We start from the raw sequence: 17672 nt of genomic DNA on the forward strand, positions 1-17672 counted from the left end.
CCCCGGACAACGTAGCTCCTAGGATCATACGGGCACCAAAACCCCTCCACCACGATAAGGTGGCGGTTCAAGGAGGGGACAAGCAGATATGCTGTTTGAAATGTCAGACCTTTCAAACCTAGAGAAAAAAAGAGTTAAAAACCCCAGGTAAATCGGAATTGTCCACTAATAGGTTTTCTGTTTTTATTTTGTTGAATAATGGAGGCCATGTTTTTAATGCTTTGCCAAGCTGCCCTAAGATCTCCACTGCTATATCGACCTTCAATTTTATCTTTATATTTAAGCTTAGCCTTCCTAATCTCACCATGCACTTCCCTGGAAACCTCCTTCCTCTCCATTTGGTTACCAGTACAGTAGGTCCTTTTCTTTTCGTTTATGATTGATTTCAGATCCTTGTTCACCCAAGGTTTGTTATTTGGAGAAATAACCACGTTTTAGATTGGATAATGGAATCAACACAAAATGTGACATAAGAAGAAACAGAATCACATAACTCATTGATGTCATCACATGCATCATAAAAACAGTCCCAATCTGTGCAGTCAAAACAGGTTCTAAGAGTAGAGATGTTGTCCTCCGACCAGCATTTCACAGATTTCTCTACCTGAGAGAGATGCCTAAAAGCTGGTATGTACCGGGGCATAAGATACACACAGTTGTGATAGGATGATCCAAGTGACAATGATTTGTATGCGCCACTCACTGAGCCATAGCACAAGTCAAGAGTAGTGTTCCTCTGTGTTGTGGCACATGTTACATACTGCTCATATGTTTTTAGTCTCTTTAAGATGACAATGATTAAAGTCCCCCAATTTCCTCTATGTTGTTGAGTTATTTTGCATCTGCTAACATACAAGATTAAACAACCATTTACTCTTTCTGAAAGGAGATCTGAAGACTTGATATATACCCTGTTCTTTCAGTGGAAAACGTTTGGACCACACTGAAGAACAACCTGCCTCCGCAGACTTCAGTCATCAATGCTGACCAAGAGGGAAAGGCAATCCTGCAGATCACATACAATGTGACCGATGAACAGGTACATAATGACACTTTGGCCCAGCTCACCTACTGCACAAATCAGTTTTGTTTAGAATAGTAGTATGCAGTTGTATGTAATAGAATGCAACTGATAAGTACTGATGCAAGTTCTTAGTTACATGCTTGTGACGTCAGCCTTCAGCCAGTAGAAGATGTCGTCAGGTGGTCAACCTTCACCAGACATTTTGACCCTAAACCACCATGTCCTCCAGTTGGTGGGTCAGCAGTGATGGCCAGTCACTGCTCATCTCCTCCTGGCTTCCAGCTTTGCTCCTCCCTTCTACTCCAGAGCCAACATGAGGCTCTCTCTGCTGCTTCCCCCAACCTGCAGATGGCTGTTTTCCTCTCCCTCCCAGCAACTCCCAAAGTGCTAAGTGTTTTCTACACCGACTGCGCCGGGAAACCTCTGCAGCCTACTTCAAGGAGAAAAAGCCAGGTCTGCCACCCTTTGTCCCTGCATTGTTGGACCAGGTTGTGGTATTTAGTGGCCTTCCTCTCCCAGGCCCTGTTGCAGCTGTCTTCCCAGGGGACAGTCAGTTCCACCATAATGATCTTTCTTTCCCCTTCAGACCAAATGACTAGGTCACTAAGGAAAAAGTAATATCCTCCCCAGGTTCCACCCTCATCTCCCATGATTGGGCTGTCTGCAAGAGGTCTCTGCTGGTTTTCTTGGGGTCCTGTGGTTTTCCCCTTCTTTGATGAAATGGATAGCTGGGGCTGCCTTTGGGTATACCTGATGCTTTTTCCATCTTTCGTGATCCAGAATTTCAGCCAGTGTTCTGAGGACCTTGTGGTGGCACCATCTGTATCTTCCATTGCTAAGAGTGACCTTACACCCAGCCAATATATGTGCCATTATGCCTCTCTCCCCACATAGCTTACACAGTGGATCCTCCCTCATACCCCATCTGTGAAGGTTCATTGGAGTAGGCAAGGTATCATACAATCGCAGAAAGAAGGAGATTCGAAAGGGCTCTAGTCTCCAGAGCTCACTCCATGTGATCTTGCGCTGTGGCAAGTCCCACTTTGTCCAGGCACTTGGCTGGTCTCACCCTGAATTTGAAGCTGGCCGTTGGCCTTCCGGATCAGCTGGCTTAGGACCCCTGTGTGTTCCAAGCACCCAGCAAAGCCTGGAATGCCACTCTTCTGGACTACCGTGTCAATATATTTGCTTACCAAATAAGCTGTCATCCTTCTGGCCAAGACAGAAAAAAAAATATTTCCTTCCGTGCTTAGGACAGATATGGTGCGAAATTGGCAAACCTGTAGTGTAGCTTAGGGCATCTCTTGTATACCCTATGGGTTATTCCACTTGGTCCTGGAGCTGGCACTGACCGGGCCTTCTGTATGACTTTTTGCTATTAAAGTTAAAGCTGGACCCACATTTTACAGACAAAGGGCTTTACTGACACACACAGGAGACCAAAAACTGGAACTAAGGGATATACTAGGGCGAATCTTTACACACGGGCAGGAGTATACGTAGACTGGGATACAGGAACACAGAAAGGCAGTTGAGTGGTATGAGCTGGGAGACAGGAATCCAAGATATACAGAGGAGCCAGAGAGTAGTAGTAGCTGGGAGGCAGGAATCCAGGAAACACAGGGGAAGGAGCCAGAAGGAGTAATTGCATGACAAGCAAACCATTGAATTAACTTTTAATATTATTGTAGGTATTATGTAATAAAGTGAAGGCTTTCTTTGAAGATGAAGAGCGATAAGAAAAACAGAACAGTATAATAAGAGAACGTGTTTCTCTGTGTCCTTACTGTTTATGTGTCCAGGTGTTGTCAGTCACCAACAGTGCAGAGTACTGTGAACAGTATGTAGCCTACACCTGCCGAATGTCTCGGCTGCTCAACACTCCAGGTAAAGTGTCCAATGGAATGTGAGCATAATATTTTTAAAGAGTGTGAAAAAGACTTTTTCTGAAAATAAATTGAAACCAAATTTTTGGTTTAACTCCCAGATGGCATCCCATTTACCTGGTGGGTAGGAAGAGCAAATGAGAGGCATTCATACTGGGGAGGTTCAGGACCAGGGATACAGAAGTGTTCCTGTGGTATTGAACACAACTGCACTGACCCCAAACACTACTGCAACTGTGATGCAGACCTGCGCTCCTGGTGAGTGTCTATTATATGCTCCAGTGTACCATATACATTTTTATTCCATCCTATCCCCACACAAAATTTAAACCATCATTTAAAATGTGTGTAGATTTTTAAAGACAAGATGCCAAAACTATACATCCTTTATTTTACCAACTTAGTCTTTTCTAGTTTACATATAGCCCAACATTCAATCATTGTTCATAGGCAGCTGACGGGTCAGTCGAAGAAGCTTTTAAAATGAGGCAATGCACATAAAGTTATTATTAACTGTGCGTATTGTTAATATATTAACTTAATATAATGTTAAAATAACTGAGATTGACTTGACTGACTGGTGTTTGTCTCCATGTGTGTATGCAGGAGGGAGGATTCAGGTCTGTTGGTCTATAAAGACCACTTACCTGTCAGTCAGGTTGTGGTTGGTGATAAAAACAGAGCTGGATCTGAGGCCAAATTGACAATAGGACCACTCAAATGCCACGGGGATCGTGAGTGTTACTCGTGCACACATTAATCTTTGACCAGAAAGTATTTTATATCAGACAAACATGAGAATTTTATTGAAATCCTTTTGTTGTCTGAAGGAAACTACTGGAATGCAGCATCCTTCACCAGCCCTGCCTCCTACCTCCACTTCCCTTCTGTCAGAGGAGAAAGCAGCACTGATATCTCCTTCTACTTTAAGACTTCCTCCATTCATGGAGTCTTTCTGGCGAACCTGGGAACCACCAGCTTCCTTCACATTGAACTCAGAGGTGTATTTGTGTGTGTGTGTGTGTGTGTGTGTGTGTGTGTGTGTGTGTGTGTGTGTGTGTGTGTGTGTGTGTGTGTGTGTGTGCGTGCGTGCGTGTGTGTGTGTGTGTGTTCACTGAACAAGACGTTAGAATCTTTTTCGTAAGACAAGTAAGCATTTATTTTTGTTAATGTAGAGATGTTATAAATGCTATCAATTTCGATAGAATTGGTCAACACACATTCCTTTTTTCAAAAGTCTAAACACACTTCACTTTACCAACATGCTGCTCAGCACAACAGTTAATCCTATGTCTAAAATGAACTAATGCAACCAAGCTAGGAACCAGAACAGTTATATCTACCCCAACCCATGACTATAGCTTAACCCATACCTGAAATGTTAAACACATTGGCTACATGTTCATTCATTTTAAAACTCATGCAAATTGTTAAAGCAGGGCTGGCTAGTTTGAGCTTTAATGCTGTTCTAGCTGCAAAGCACTGACTCAAATCACTTGTTGATGACACAAAGCTAACTGTTTCTGTGGTAATTACTTGTCAACATATTCGCTGGGTGCCTGTTACTATAAGTCAGCTTCACATTTATTAATGGAATGATGATGAATTGTTATTATTGTTATTATTATTATTGTGGTGTACGACTGTGTCAGACATTCACAGTAACACTTAATAACATTATACTGGTGTACTGGTTATCAAACAGGAACACATTTTACTTAACCAGGCTGGGAGGTCAAGAAAATATTATCATTTAGCTATTTATTAATTGAGTAAAGATGTAAGGTTGGATGATTGATTCCCTGCTTTTTTTAGTTCACATGTCATTTAAGGAAGACACTGAACCCTATAATTGCTCCCAGTGTCTCTTCCATTGGTGTTTGTGTGTGAACAATTATGTGCAACTTCCCAATGGCCAGGACAGTGCATGGCAGAGCTGCTGTTGGTGTGTGAATAAGCATGAATGGGTGCATTGAGTGTACTTGAGTGTAGAAAAGCACCATGTGCGTATAAATATCACCACTCAAAATGTATTCTCTTGCTGATTTGGGGTTTTATGTTTTTAGCATTGCAACAACTAATAGATACAATGATTATATTGCACTTTTTAAAACTGTCACAAATTTATTTAATAAACAAAAGCTATAACAATGAACCAAATGATTGGATAGGAAAAATGGGAAAAGGACATGTCTGAAATTTCCCCCAAGTACTTTACACATGTAGCTTATGGCTTCAATTTATTTTTAGTGAGAAAATCACCATGATGTTATAAAATCTTACTAATGTTTAAATGTTTTTCTGGTGGCCTCAGGAGGCTCCATGGTTGTCTTCTCTTTTGATGTTGGCAGCGAGCGGGTGGAGCTCAGTGTCCACTCGCCAATGCCTCTGAATGATAACCAGTGGCATCGTGTAGAGGTTGAGAAGAACATCAAGGAGGTAGTGCTGCAGCTTAATAGACAGTATAGAGATGTCAGACCCACCCCACCACAGGGACACACAAAACAGGAGTTCTACAGTGAGCTATATGTTGGTAAGACACACACATATTCACCCACACACACCTGATGTATGGTCATATCATGTCATACGCTACTTCAGGTTTGATTTCGGGGGGATCATATATAGTCAGAGATCTTACAGTGCTCATTGTACTGACTCTATGTGATGTTAATCTAACTGCAGCATCAAACATTGCTGATATACATGCATTTAGAGTGTGATGAGTGAGAGGTGTCCTGCTGTTCAGTGCCATAAATATAATTCACACAGTGCATTTACACGGACAACAAATAATAATCCAATATTAATCAGATTAAGACAACACTGATTAAGAAACTACCAGGTAAACAGCGATTTTTGATTACCTTAATTGGGTTAAGGTCATAGTCGAAGTAAGCAATAATCAAATTAAGATGTGGAGTGTTCCTATTTTAGTTGCATTATGAAACTCATGTAAACACCTTAATAGCAATGTGAACATTCTGTGAGAGTTTTCGCTGCATTTTGCGACAGCATACGGCAGTATAGTCATCAAATTTCATTAGAACGATTCTTTCCCACCAGTCTATACTTCGTACTTTCATCCAGTACCTCCATGTTTGTCATGTTGGCATGATGTTGCCGAATGAAAGTACAGAATATGCCCCTTGTTGGAGAAGACAGCGTTGTCTATGTGCATGTATTACATGACAAGTAAATAAGTCTAACTGCACTTGAAGCCTCTGTAAAATTAAAATTAAATACCCAGAATGGTAATATGGTACCATAACGAACTGTATGATCATAGCCAATGCCAACATGAAATTATAGAGGGAAGAAAGTCAGACGGCGTGACATAGGCCGACAGGCGTGTGTCAGTCTACGTCTATGCACTATAACATGTAAAATGGGAACATGAACGGAATATTCTAAAAGAAACTCATGTAAACACCTTAATCAGAATATTGTCTTATTCGGAACAAGGTCAGTAGTTGGATTATTGCTGTCCATGTACACGTAGTCACAGTTGTTGAGCCACTATGAATGTTGAAATAACCAACTATAGACTACGTCTGAATTAATCCTGTGCTTTATGGTTTATTTTGCAGGTGCCTCAAGTGGTCAGAGGGGTTTCCTAGGCTGTATGCGGGCTCTGAAGATTAATGGGGTGATCTTTGACCTGGAGGAGAGGGCAAAGGCAATTCCAGGGGTGAATCCAGGCTGCCAGGGTCACTGCAGCAGCTATGGGATGCACTGCAGGAATGGAGGGAAGTGTGTAGAGCAGTACAATGGATACTCCTGTGACTGTTCCCTTACTGCATATGATGGACCCTTCTGCACAGATGGTATGACTTTCAACACTGACTTGGATTTGATGCAACAAACACCGATCAACATTTTCATGGTGTCTGAATTACCGTTTCTTCTTGTGTGGTTTCTGTGTATGTGTGTGTGTGTGTGTGTGTGTGTGTATGGCAGATGTAGGTGGCTACTTCGAAACAGGAACTGTAGTGCGTTATGACTTTCTGCAGGAGGCCGGATCTTTTGCTTTGAGAGAGGTAAAGAGCCTATCAGGTGCTGGTCTTCCTAGCGGGGCCAACCTGACTCGTGAGGTGCTAGTGTTCAGCTTCAGCACCTCCAGCACCCCCAGCATCCTGGTCTACATCAGCTCCAGAACTCAGGATTACTTGGCTGTGGTCCTCAGGCACAATGGTAGGCTTACCAGCATAATAACTAATTTTGATTTATTGAATAATATATATAAAAAAAAAAAAATATATATATATATATATTTTTTGGACACAAACACTGTATGTGTTTGTATCCAGGCACCCTCCAGATCCGCTACAGTCTTGGGGGGTTGACAGAACCGTACACTATAGATGTTGATCATCGTAATATGGCCAATGGACAGCCACATTCTATCAACCTAACTAGGAACTTACGGGAGATACGACTGCAGGTCAGTGCTTGCTGCCACCATAGTAGTACCTCACCATGTCATACCAAATACTTTGTCCAAAGTTCAAAAATTCATTTACCAACACCTTTAAAGATGACTAATTAATATAATGTAACAGCATGTGAACAAAAATGCAATAATAATTTAGGAATTTTAGGAATTACATGCTGTTTTACACTTAATAAGCATATCCCCTGAAAGCTGAACTATTTTACGATAAAGTTTTCCAGACTGTAACTGCATTAATACCAGGTTTTAAGACTAATTTTCAGGAAAAAGGAAGAAGTTACAGCTGGAAATCGTAACAAAGCAGATTAAAGTTACAAAAGTTGAACCTGTCACTCTTCCTTTTGTCTGTCCATGTTCTCCAGTTGGACCACTACCCAGTTTCCACATACACCCTGCCTGAGGCCTCTGACACCCAGTTTAACTTAGTCAAAAGCATTTTTCTCGGAAAGGTCTTTGGTAAGTGTCTAGATAAGTAGACGCATGTGATGCTTGGTGATTTTAATCCTGTCTAGATGTTGATGGTTTTTCACCTCCTATTTCATTGTTTATTACAGTACCATTTACCTATAGATTTTCAGTTTGTTCCTTTGTAGCTAAATTGAGTTACATAGATTGAAATTTTTTATATGTCATACAATACCACGGAGATATAACTCACCATAGCAGTACAGTAATAAATAATGATATAAACATGTGTTAAGAAAGAACATTGTCACTTTTCATAAAGCCTTTTTAAAACCCTCTTGGTCTTTGTGTGATCTGCTGCCTTCCTTATAGAAACAGGACAGATTGACCCCATCCTAATTGAGCGCTACAACACACCAGGCTTTGTGGGCTGTTTGTCCAGAGTTCAGCTAAATGGCATGGCACCATTGAAAGCTGCACTGCGCTCAGGTGTGGCAGCACCCATCAGCATCCTTGGCATTCTGGTCCCATCCAACTGTGGAGCCTCACCCCTGACCATCTCCCCCATGGCTTCGGCTAGTGACCCGTGGCACATAGAAGCTGGTAGAGACACAGACAGATTATATATCTTTAAAGAACATAAGGAGATGTCAAAGTCAAAGTTTAATGGGGAGTAATGAGGATTCTATGTCCAAGTTCAAACAAATGACTGAGGTTTATTTGTCCACAGCTGGAGTTGTTTTCCCCTTCAATGAGGACAGAGCCATTGGTAATGGAGTGGATCGCAACTTTGCCATAATTGGAGGTGAATCTTGTGTAGCTTCCAACTACCAAGTTGGGAACAGTATTTAAAAGTGTGGCAGCCTGTACAAGACCAGACACCCCCCACACTTAAAAAAAAATAGCTCCATTATTTGAACTAAAAAGAGGGAAAAGTCACAAAATTATTTTTGCATTTAGATAACTAAAAGCCTTTTAGTATTGTATTATGAAGTTTTCCTGGAATAAGTCTTTTTACACATCCTATTTACCTGAATTCATTGTTGAAATCCATCCATTCATAATCTACCACTTATCATTCTAGCTGGGAGGGGCTGAATCAGTCCCAGCTGACATTGAGCAAGAGGCGGGGTACACGCTGGCCAATCTATCACAGGCCTGTCAGGTAGAGACAGATAAGCATTCACACTTACATTCACACCTATAGGCAATTTAGAGTCACCAGTCATCCTAACTGCAAACTGCATGTGTTTGGACTGAAACAGAGTACTGAGAGAGAACCCAAGTACACAGGAGAACAGGCAAACTCTGCACAGAAATGATGTGATGTGAGGTGACAGTTCTAACCACTGCACTTGGAGCTTGAGGGTCCTACACAGTATCTTAGCTGTTCCTAGGACTAAACTCTTGTGGACAGCGACCGTGGATGTTTTTCATGGGATCTGATGGAGCCAGTCTTGCAATTTTGGGGTCAGAGTTCAAAGTGTTCCGATTATCATGAGGATCACTGTTGCCTTCACCTTCCACATCTTTTCTAGGTTTTCTTTCAGTATTTCTCGAGTTTCTCATGTTCCTTCTTTCTGATGTTTCTATTGCTTGGGATTGCTACATCTATCAGTAAGGCCTTTTTCTCCAGTTTGTCCACCACTACTATGTCTGGTTGGTTAGCCATTACCAGTTTATTAGTCTGTATCTGAAATTTCCGCAGGATCTTAGCCTGGTCATTCTCATGAACCTGAGTGTGTTTCCCATTTTGATCTTAGTAACTCCAGCCCATACTTGGCACAGATGTTCCTGTACATTATGCCAACCACTTGGTTATGGCATCCCATGTATGCCCTGCTGGCTAGCATCTTACAACCTACTGTTATTTGCTGTATTGTCTTAGGGCCCTCTTTGCACAGCCTGTACCTGGGGTTCTGCTTGGTGTGGTAGACCCCAGCCTCTATTGATCTTTTAAGCTTGTTCCTCAGATGCCAACGTTGGTACCTCTCTGCTGTCTTTCAGTTCAGCTTTGTCCAGCCACTAGTAGGATTTTTTCAGTATCACCCACTTCTTCTATCTGCTGGTGGTAAATACAGGCAGGGGCAAAACAGCAGGAAGATTCCTGATGTACTCATGGATATTTGTGTCCGTTTCAATGTCCTCTTTTGATGACCATGACTACTTACTCTTTGTAGGTATATTTGGTAGGTGCTGCTTTCCATTTGCCTTTTGGATTCCAAGGTACTTGTAGCTTTCCTCAACATCTGCTATGTTGTCATCTGTACAAGTACAACAAGTAAAATATCCTCAGTTCTGACTATGTTGCCTCTTTGTTACCATCCAACCACACTTATCCAATCCAAATGATATTGTAGATCCTAGTGATCTGACATACAGCTTGATGTCATCCATGAGGAGGTAGCTTACTCCATTTTGTAGTTGGTGTCCACTTTTGGTGATGATCTCGCTGAAGTGTCAGGCTTTCACTCACCGGGGGGGAAGAGTTCTTTAAGTTTGAGCTCAAGAAGGGTCCTGAACCGGAAGAATTGAGTTTTATTAAAGGAACAAAGCAAATGCTGTGACGAATAGGTTCAGGTGTAGACAAGCAACACAGAAAACAAACTTAAGAATCTTCAAAACTAACATTCATATGAATTATGTGACTAATTTAAACAAGAAAGTTAGTCAGGTAGTAAGTGAGAAAGAACACAAAACTAGACCTGGTAACTAGGACCAATCAGGCAAGAAAATAATATATTCCTTAGATGTTCAGGCTAGACACTTGACAGTAAGATAAAAATAATACAAGCTTACTGTAAATCAACATATTTCTCCAGGTCATGTCAGTTTAATCAAGAATCTACTTAGCTTTACTGAACTCATCAGGCAGTCAAAGGACAGGTCAATTACACCGTCAGGTAATGTTTTTAGGGATCTGATAAGCTCTTTAGATATCCGCTAGTTCTCAAGACACAAGTTAATCTTTCGGGAGTCCAGCAATCCGCAGGTTCCAGTACAGAAAACAAGTTAGTTCCATGAGGTTCAAGTTGGGACCTCAGGAGTCCAGTCAGGTCCTCAGGAATCCAATTAGCTCCACATAAGTCCAATTCAATTCAATTCAATTCAATTTTATTTGTATAGCGCCAAATCACAATACAAATCATCTCAAGGCACTTTACAAAAACTAAAACTAAAAACCCAACAAATCCCTTATGAGAAAGCACTTGGCGACAGTGGAGAGGAAAAACTCCCTTTAACGGAAGAAAAAACCTCCAGCAGAACCGGGCTCAGTTTGGGCGGCCATCTGCCTCGACCGGTTGGGGTGAGTGGATAGAGCAGAGAGAAAAGAACAACAAATAGACACTGCAGGTTGGTGGGACCAGTAACTACACATCAGCGATATACAGCTCCAGGACCAGGGACACCTGCAGAAGGTACAGAGAGAGAACAGAGAGAGAGGGAGAGAGCACAAACTAGGGGAGAGAGAGAGCACAAGGTTAGTAACATTCAATATACATGAGGTGGGAGGAGAGAAGAGAGGGGAGGCGAAGGGAAGGGGGGGGGTTAGGGTAGGGGAGCTCAGTGCACAGATGGTCCTTGGGCAGTCTAGGCCTATAGCAGCATAACTAAGGGATGGTTCAGGGTTGCCTGAAGCCAGCCCTAACTATATGCTTTGTCAAAGAGGAAGGTTTTAAGTCTAGCCTTAAAAGTACAGAGAGTGTCTGCCTCCTGATCCCAGGCTGGGAGCTGGTTCCATAGGAGAGGAGCTTGATAACTAAAGGCTCTGCCTCCCATTCTGCTTTTGGAAACTCTGGGAACCACAAGTAGACTTGCGCTCTGAGAGCGAAGTGGTCAATTGGGATAATATGGTACTATGAGGTCTTTAAGGTATGAAGGAGCTTGATTATGAAGGGATTTGTATGTGAGAAGAAGGATTTTAAATTCTATTCTATATTTTACAGGGAGCCAATGAAGAGAAGTCAATATAGGAGAAATATGATCTCTCTTGCTAGTTCCTGTCAGGACTCTGGCTGCGGCATTCTGGATTAATTGGAGGCTTTTTATGGAGATATTGGGACATCCAGATAGTAATGAGTTACAGTAATCTAGCCTTGAGGTAACAAATGCATGGACTAGTTTTTCTGCATCATTTTGAGACAGGATGTTCCTAATTTTAGAAATGTTGCGCAGGTGAAAGATTGCAGTTCTAGAGATTTTATGTGTGAGTTAAAGGACATGTCCTGGTCAAAAATAACTCCAAGGATTTTTACAGTAGTGCTGGAGGCCAGGGTTATGCCATCTAGAGTAGCTATAATTTTAGAAAAGTTATTTCTGAGATTTTTTGGCCCAAATATAATGACTTCTGTTTTCTCTGAGTTTAAAACTAAAAAGTTACTGGTCATCCAGGCCTTTATGTCAGTTAGACAGGCTTGAAGTCTGGTTAACTGGTTTGTGTTAACAGGTTTAATAGATAGATATAACTGAGTGTCATCTGCATAGCAGTGGTAATTAATGGAGTGCTTCCTAATGACATATCCTAAAGGAAGCATGTACAGGGTGAACAGAATCGGTCCTAGCACGGAGCCTTGTGGAACTCCATAACTAACTTTTGTTCGTGTGGAAGGTTCATCATGGACATGAACAAACTGGAATCTGTCTGATAAATAGGATTGGAACCACTTTAACGCTGTTCCTCTGATACCAATCACATGCTCCAGTCTCTGTAATAAGAGTTTGTGGTCAATGGTGTCGAATGCTGCACTAAGGTCTAGGAGGACAAGTATTGAAACAAGTCCATTATCTGAGGCTAAGAGAAGATCGTTGGTAACTTTCAACAGTGCTGTTTCTGTACTATGATGTGCTCTAAATCCTGATTGAAAATCTTCAAATAGTTCATTCCTGTGTAAGTGGTCTGATAGCTGCTTAGCAACATCTTTTTCTAGGATTTTAGAAATAAATGGCAGGTTGGACATTGGTCTATAATTAGCCAAGACTCCTGGATCAAGACTAGGCTTTTTGAGTAAAGGTTTGATTACTGCAGTCTTAAAGGCCTGTGGTACGTAGCCTGATACTAGAGATAAATTTACCAAGTCCAATAAAGATGAGTTAATTAATGGCAGGGTGCCTTTAAGCAGTCTAGTAGGGATGGGGTCTAAGAGACACGTTGATGATTTCGATGAAGCAACTACTGATGTAAATTCAGAGAGATCTATGGGAGAGAAGCAGTCTAAACATAACTGAGGTCCTACAGATGATTCAAGAGCTACTGTAGTAGAAGATTCATTTATTGCAGGTATAGGAAGCATCTGCTGAATTTTATCTCTAATAGTTGTGATTTTATTTGTAAAGAAACTCATAAATTCATCACTGCTGAGAGCTAAGGGAACACTGGGCTCAACAGAGCTGTGACTTTTTGTCAGCCTGGCTACAGTGCTGAAAAGAAACCTGGGATTGTTCTTATTTTCCTCGATTAGTGATGAATAGTATGCAGTTCTGGCTTTACGGAGAGCTTTTTTATATGTTAATAGACTGTTTTTCCAGGCTAGAAAAATTTCCTCTAAGTTTGTGGAACGCCACTTCCTTTCCAGCCTTCGTGATGCCTGCTTTAAGGTACGAACATGTAAATTATACCATGGGGCTAGTCTTCTCTGATTCACTAACTTCTTTTTCAGAGGGGCTACAGAATCAAGCATTTCACGCAGTGAGGTTACAGCGCTGTCAACAACATGATCAATTTGGTAGGGAGTGGGATTGAAGCAGCTGCCCTCCACTATGTTTATACTTGGCATAGATGTAAATAAAGATGGAATCATTTTCTTAAATTTATTAACAGCATTGTCGGATAAACATCTGCTGTAGTGGAATTTTCTTCCAAACGCTGCGTGATCCATCATCTTAAATTCAAAAGTTATTAAAGAATGATCTGACAAAACAGGATTTGGGGGAAAAACTATTAGATGTTCAATTTCGATGCCATAGGTGTGATTGAAACAGTGGGTGGGTTTATTAACATTTTGAATGAAACCAATTGAATCTAATATAGAATTAAATGCAATGCTGAGACTATTATTTTCAACATCTACATGAATGTTAAAATCTCCCACTATAATGACTTTATCTGAACTAAGCACTAAATCAGACAGGAAGTCAGGGAATTCAGTTAAAAACTCTGAGTTAAGGGACAGGTGGACGGTACACAGTGACAAGTAGAACTGGTTTTTGTGTTTTCCAGTTTGGATGTGAGAGACTAAGAGTGAGGCTCTCAAATGAGTTAAAATTGTTCTGAGGATGAAAGTTTAATAATAAGTTTGAGTGGAAGATTGTAGCTACTCCTCCACCTCGACCTGTGCTTCGAGGAACATGATAATTTTTATGACTGAGGGGGGTTGATTCATTCAGACTGACATATTCATCCTGCTGTAACCAGGTTTCAGTAAGATAAAGTAGGTCAATTTGGTGATCAGTTATCAAATCATTTACTAACAGAGATTTAGATGAAAGAGACCTGACCCACTCCAGAAAAAAGAAAGGCATTTCCAGGTGCAGGTTAAGCCCTCAAGTATCATATCATGGTTCGGCAGAAATCAATTCAGGTAGGGCTGGAGGGTGAGTACCAAGTGGCAACATCACAAACTAGCAAAGACATGTGGCTGCTGCTCTGCTTTTATGCAGCCAGTCACAGGTGTGGCAGCTACTGAACACTAGGTAACAGGGATACAGGAACTGGAATTTTTAAAATTAAGGTTCGAGGCAGGAAGTGCAAAATCCATGAAGGGTTTCAGGCCTGTGCAAAACAGCAGTGGGGATAGTTCATCTTCTTGGTAGATACCACACTTTGATAATGACGTGTGATTGGCTTAAAGTTGGCCTCTAGGTTTGTTTTACACATTCCCATTGAGTTTTGATGTTGAATCTTAGAGTCCTATTGATGTGGTACAGTTTTAAGCATTCCAGGATCAATTAGTGCAGCATTTAGTAAGACGCTTTCTCGCAGTCAATCCAGGCAGTGCACAGGTTGGTCTTTCTGGTCATGTCTCTGGTAACTGCTCTGTCTATCAGTAGATGGAGTAGGAGTTTTGCAGGGTTATTGGATGGGACTGCCCCCTCCAGGGATTAGGACTGTTTGACCTTCGGTTAACCACTCAGGTTGGGTCCACTAGTAGCTGGAGTGAGGTTAGCTTCTTTTAGCCAGTAGATCAGGCTCATGTCTCAGCTGGTGCTGTCCGATTCTTTATACGTGAGACTCTTTCTTTGGTGTCAGTCCTCAATGACTAGTGGGCCTTTGAACAGACCACAAAAACCTCCCTGAAGAGGATATAGTAACCATCACAGTGACAGTTATTATGTTTTGTATATGCTTTTCCAGCCTTGGTGGGTCTGCTCTCATGTTATTACCCTGCCAGTGAGAGTACACTTTAGATGGCTCAGTGGAGAACATCTGCTTTATTCTCCTGGCTTCTATTTCTCTAGTGTACCTCTTGTGGCAGGTGGACAGGGCTGTGAGTCTTTGCTTGGCAGTCTCCAAGAACTCAGCTTTTTGTACTTCTTAGGTAAGCCTTTCTTCATCACACCTTTCTGCAGTTTTGATAGCTGGCTAACTTCTCTCCATGCTGATCTACCTCTTTCTTCATTGAGTTAATCTTGTTAATTTCAGTTAATCTTGTTAATTTCAAGCATTTCAAGGATCATGGTTGTTGTAATCCTGTATTCACCTCCTCTAGTAGAAGACCTTTGGAAGGTACTTCAATTGGTCTTGGTAATTGGCACCAGAGATTCCAGGGGTTCATTCTCATCATGATCTTCAATTTCAGGTCAGCTGCTCTTGTGTGTGAAGTTATTAATCGTGCTTGGTACCCAGTCTCCAAATGTGGGGATCATGATGTTACCTCCTCCCTGACCTGTCATCCTAGCCCACAGCAGATTGTCCTGGTTCCTCAACACTGGATGCAGACTTTGGTGATCCATGAGTTGGCATTATTCTGGCATGATACAGGCTGCTGAATACACAGCCTACACTGTGTTTTATATCTGCTAGCAAGTCACATTAGCAGAATACTAAAAAAATATTCATGTGAAATAAAGACAGCAAACTTTATTGAGAACGTAGGACGAGAAAAGAAAACACAACTTGGGTGGGGATGGGACCAGGCACAGGTAAAACCTCAGCCAGTGCACATAACGTAGTCGAACTCCGGGAACTTAAACTGTCATAACTTACTCAGGAAATATAGCAAACTCAGGACACACAGGAAACTCAATCGTCCGGCAGGGAACAATGGAACCAGGCAGGTAAATATAGACATGGGACAAAAGACTAATGGACAACAGGTGTAACTCATCAGGATGATTAAACGCAAAGGGTGAGCCGGCGGGGAACAGGCCAGAGTCCGGGACTGGGGAGCTGGAGACTTGGACTCGGAGACTGAAATCTCGGATTGGGAGACTGGAGACTCAAACTGGGAGATCGGAGACTCGGACTGGAGTGCTGGAGGCTCCAACTGGGAGACTGGAGACCGAGGTGGCTTCATCTGGAAGCGGCGGTGCCGACATCGAGGTTGCGGGGCTAGAGGCTCGTTCTGTAAACTTGGGAGCTCTCACTGTGGGCTTGGAGCCTCAGGCTGAGGACTTGGTGACTGAGACAGCCCCGTCCACACTCCGATGGCGCCATTGTTGTCGGACTACTGACACCGGTGACAAAGCTTGGGGAGCTGGCAGCAGAGATGGGAGAGAAGGCTGGGGAGCTTGCAGCTGTGACTGGAGAGCCGCCATTGGAGACTGGGGAGCTGACAGTGAAGACTGGAAAACCAGCTGCAGAGACGTGGGAACTGGACTGGAGAGCCAGAAATGGAGACAGGGAGACCAGTGACGAAGACTGGGGAGTCGGCAGCAGAGACTGGAGAACTGGCGTCTGAGACTGGAAAGCCGGCATCAGAGACTGGGGAGCCGGCAACAGGGACAGGAGAGCTGGCAGCGGAGACATGGGAGCCGTCTACGAAGCTTGGGGAGCCAGCAGCAGGGACTGAAGCTGGGCGAGGCACCACTGTTTAGCCTCCTGGAGAGGGAGCCAAGACTGCAGGTTTCCTGAGCGATTGAGTTACACAACATGTAAATCATTCTTATACAGACCAATGTTCAGCAATGTAATTTGCAAGTCTGTGTGACTAGCTGTCTTCTTGCTTCCTGCAACCCCCTGCTGAAATACACATCAGTGGTTTTTGCTGAGTTCACGCAAGGAGGCTGTCTGTGCTGGAACTAAAGAAGGCATCTTATATATAGGAAAAATTCTCTCACATATCCCTCCTTTTATCATTCTATGATAACTAAAAGATGGTCAGGATTTATGAGCAAATTATGGATGTTTCATCAGAAATGTTATTCCGCAAAGATTTTCAAAATATTTTGTCATCATTTTCCAGAAATCATGCTCAAAAGCTAGACACTGTCATTCTGAGGTTCAGGAAAAGATTAAGGGCAGTTGTTGATTGCATGCATTATTAGTCCACAGGTACACAAGGTCAGCACAGTATTGCCTTATAACAACACCTGTAAAGAAAGACAAGAAAAACTTTCCAAACATAACATCAAACCAGCCTCAGATGCAGCTATCATTGTAGCTAGGATGTCTTTTCACGTCCTGTTGCAGTGATCTCCATGGAAACATTTCCATAGGTCTGTGTGAAGATGTCTGTGGTGGCCATTTTGGAATAAAATGTCATTGGTGTTATAGGTCACCTATCTGCAGACTTTAGTGATAATGCAGTCAATCAAACAGCTTTAACATGGGCCATTGTGCATTCTGGATCCTCAGGAAGTCTTCCTTGTGTAGGAACATGGGTCATTGCTGTTGCTCTTCGGGTAAGTGAATCACTTTTGTCTTGCAAGCGTGTCGTGTTGTATAGTTCGTCTACAGACTAGCAAA

At 42.2% G+C, this 17672-nt stretch overlaps 1 protein-coding gene across 4 annotated transcripts in view; it reads left to right on the forward strand.

The window, feature by feature from the left end:
* Positions 1 to 17672, forward strand: part of cntnap2b (contactin associated protein 2b) — a 77734-nt gene that overhangs the window by 52013 nt on the left and 8049 nt on the right. For 2 of the 4 annotated variants that reach the window (XM_026312847.2, XM_026312848.2), the window contains exons 13-24: positions 924 to 1039; positions 2827 to 2911; positions 3012 to 3168; positions 3517 to 3644; positions 3741 to 3911; positions 5225 to 5443; positions 6501 to 6737; positions 6871 to 7104; positions 7221 to 7354; positions 7726 to 7819; positions 8141 to 8371; positions 8499 to 8573. In XM_026312847.2, the coding sequence (XP_026168632.1) occupies positions 924 to 1039; positions 2827 to 2911; positions 3012 to 3168; positions 3517 to 3644; positions 3741 to 3911; positions 5225 to 5443; positions 6501 to 6737; positions 6871 to 7104; positions 7221 to 7354; positions 7726 to 7819; positions 8141 to 8371; positions 8499 to 8573 (1881 nt within the window). Of the gene's footprint in view, positions 1 to 923; positions 1040 to 2826; positions 2912 to 3011; positions 3169 to 3516; positions 3645 to 3740; positions 3912 to 5224; positions 5444 to 6500; positions 6738 to 6870; positions 7105 to 7220; positions 7355 to 7725; positions 7820 to 8140; positions 8372 to 8498; positions 8574 to 8852; positions 9087 to 17672 lie in introns of those variants that run through there. The other 2 variants (XR_003296024.2, XM_026312850.2) reach the window with 2 other exon arrangements.

The sequence above is a fragment of the Mastacembelus armatus genome, chromosome 17 (genome assembly GCF_900324485.2).
Source record: "Mastacembelus armatus chromosome 17, fMasArm1.2, whole genome shotgun sequence".
NCBI lineage: Eukaryota > Metazoa > Chordata > Actinopteri > Synbranchiformes > Mastacembelidae > Mastacembelus > Mastacembelus armatus.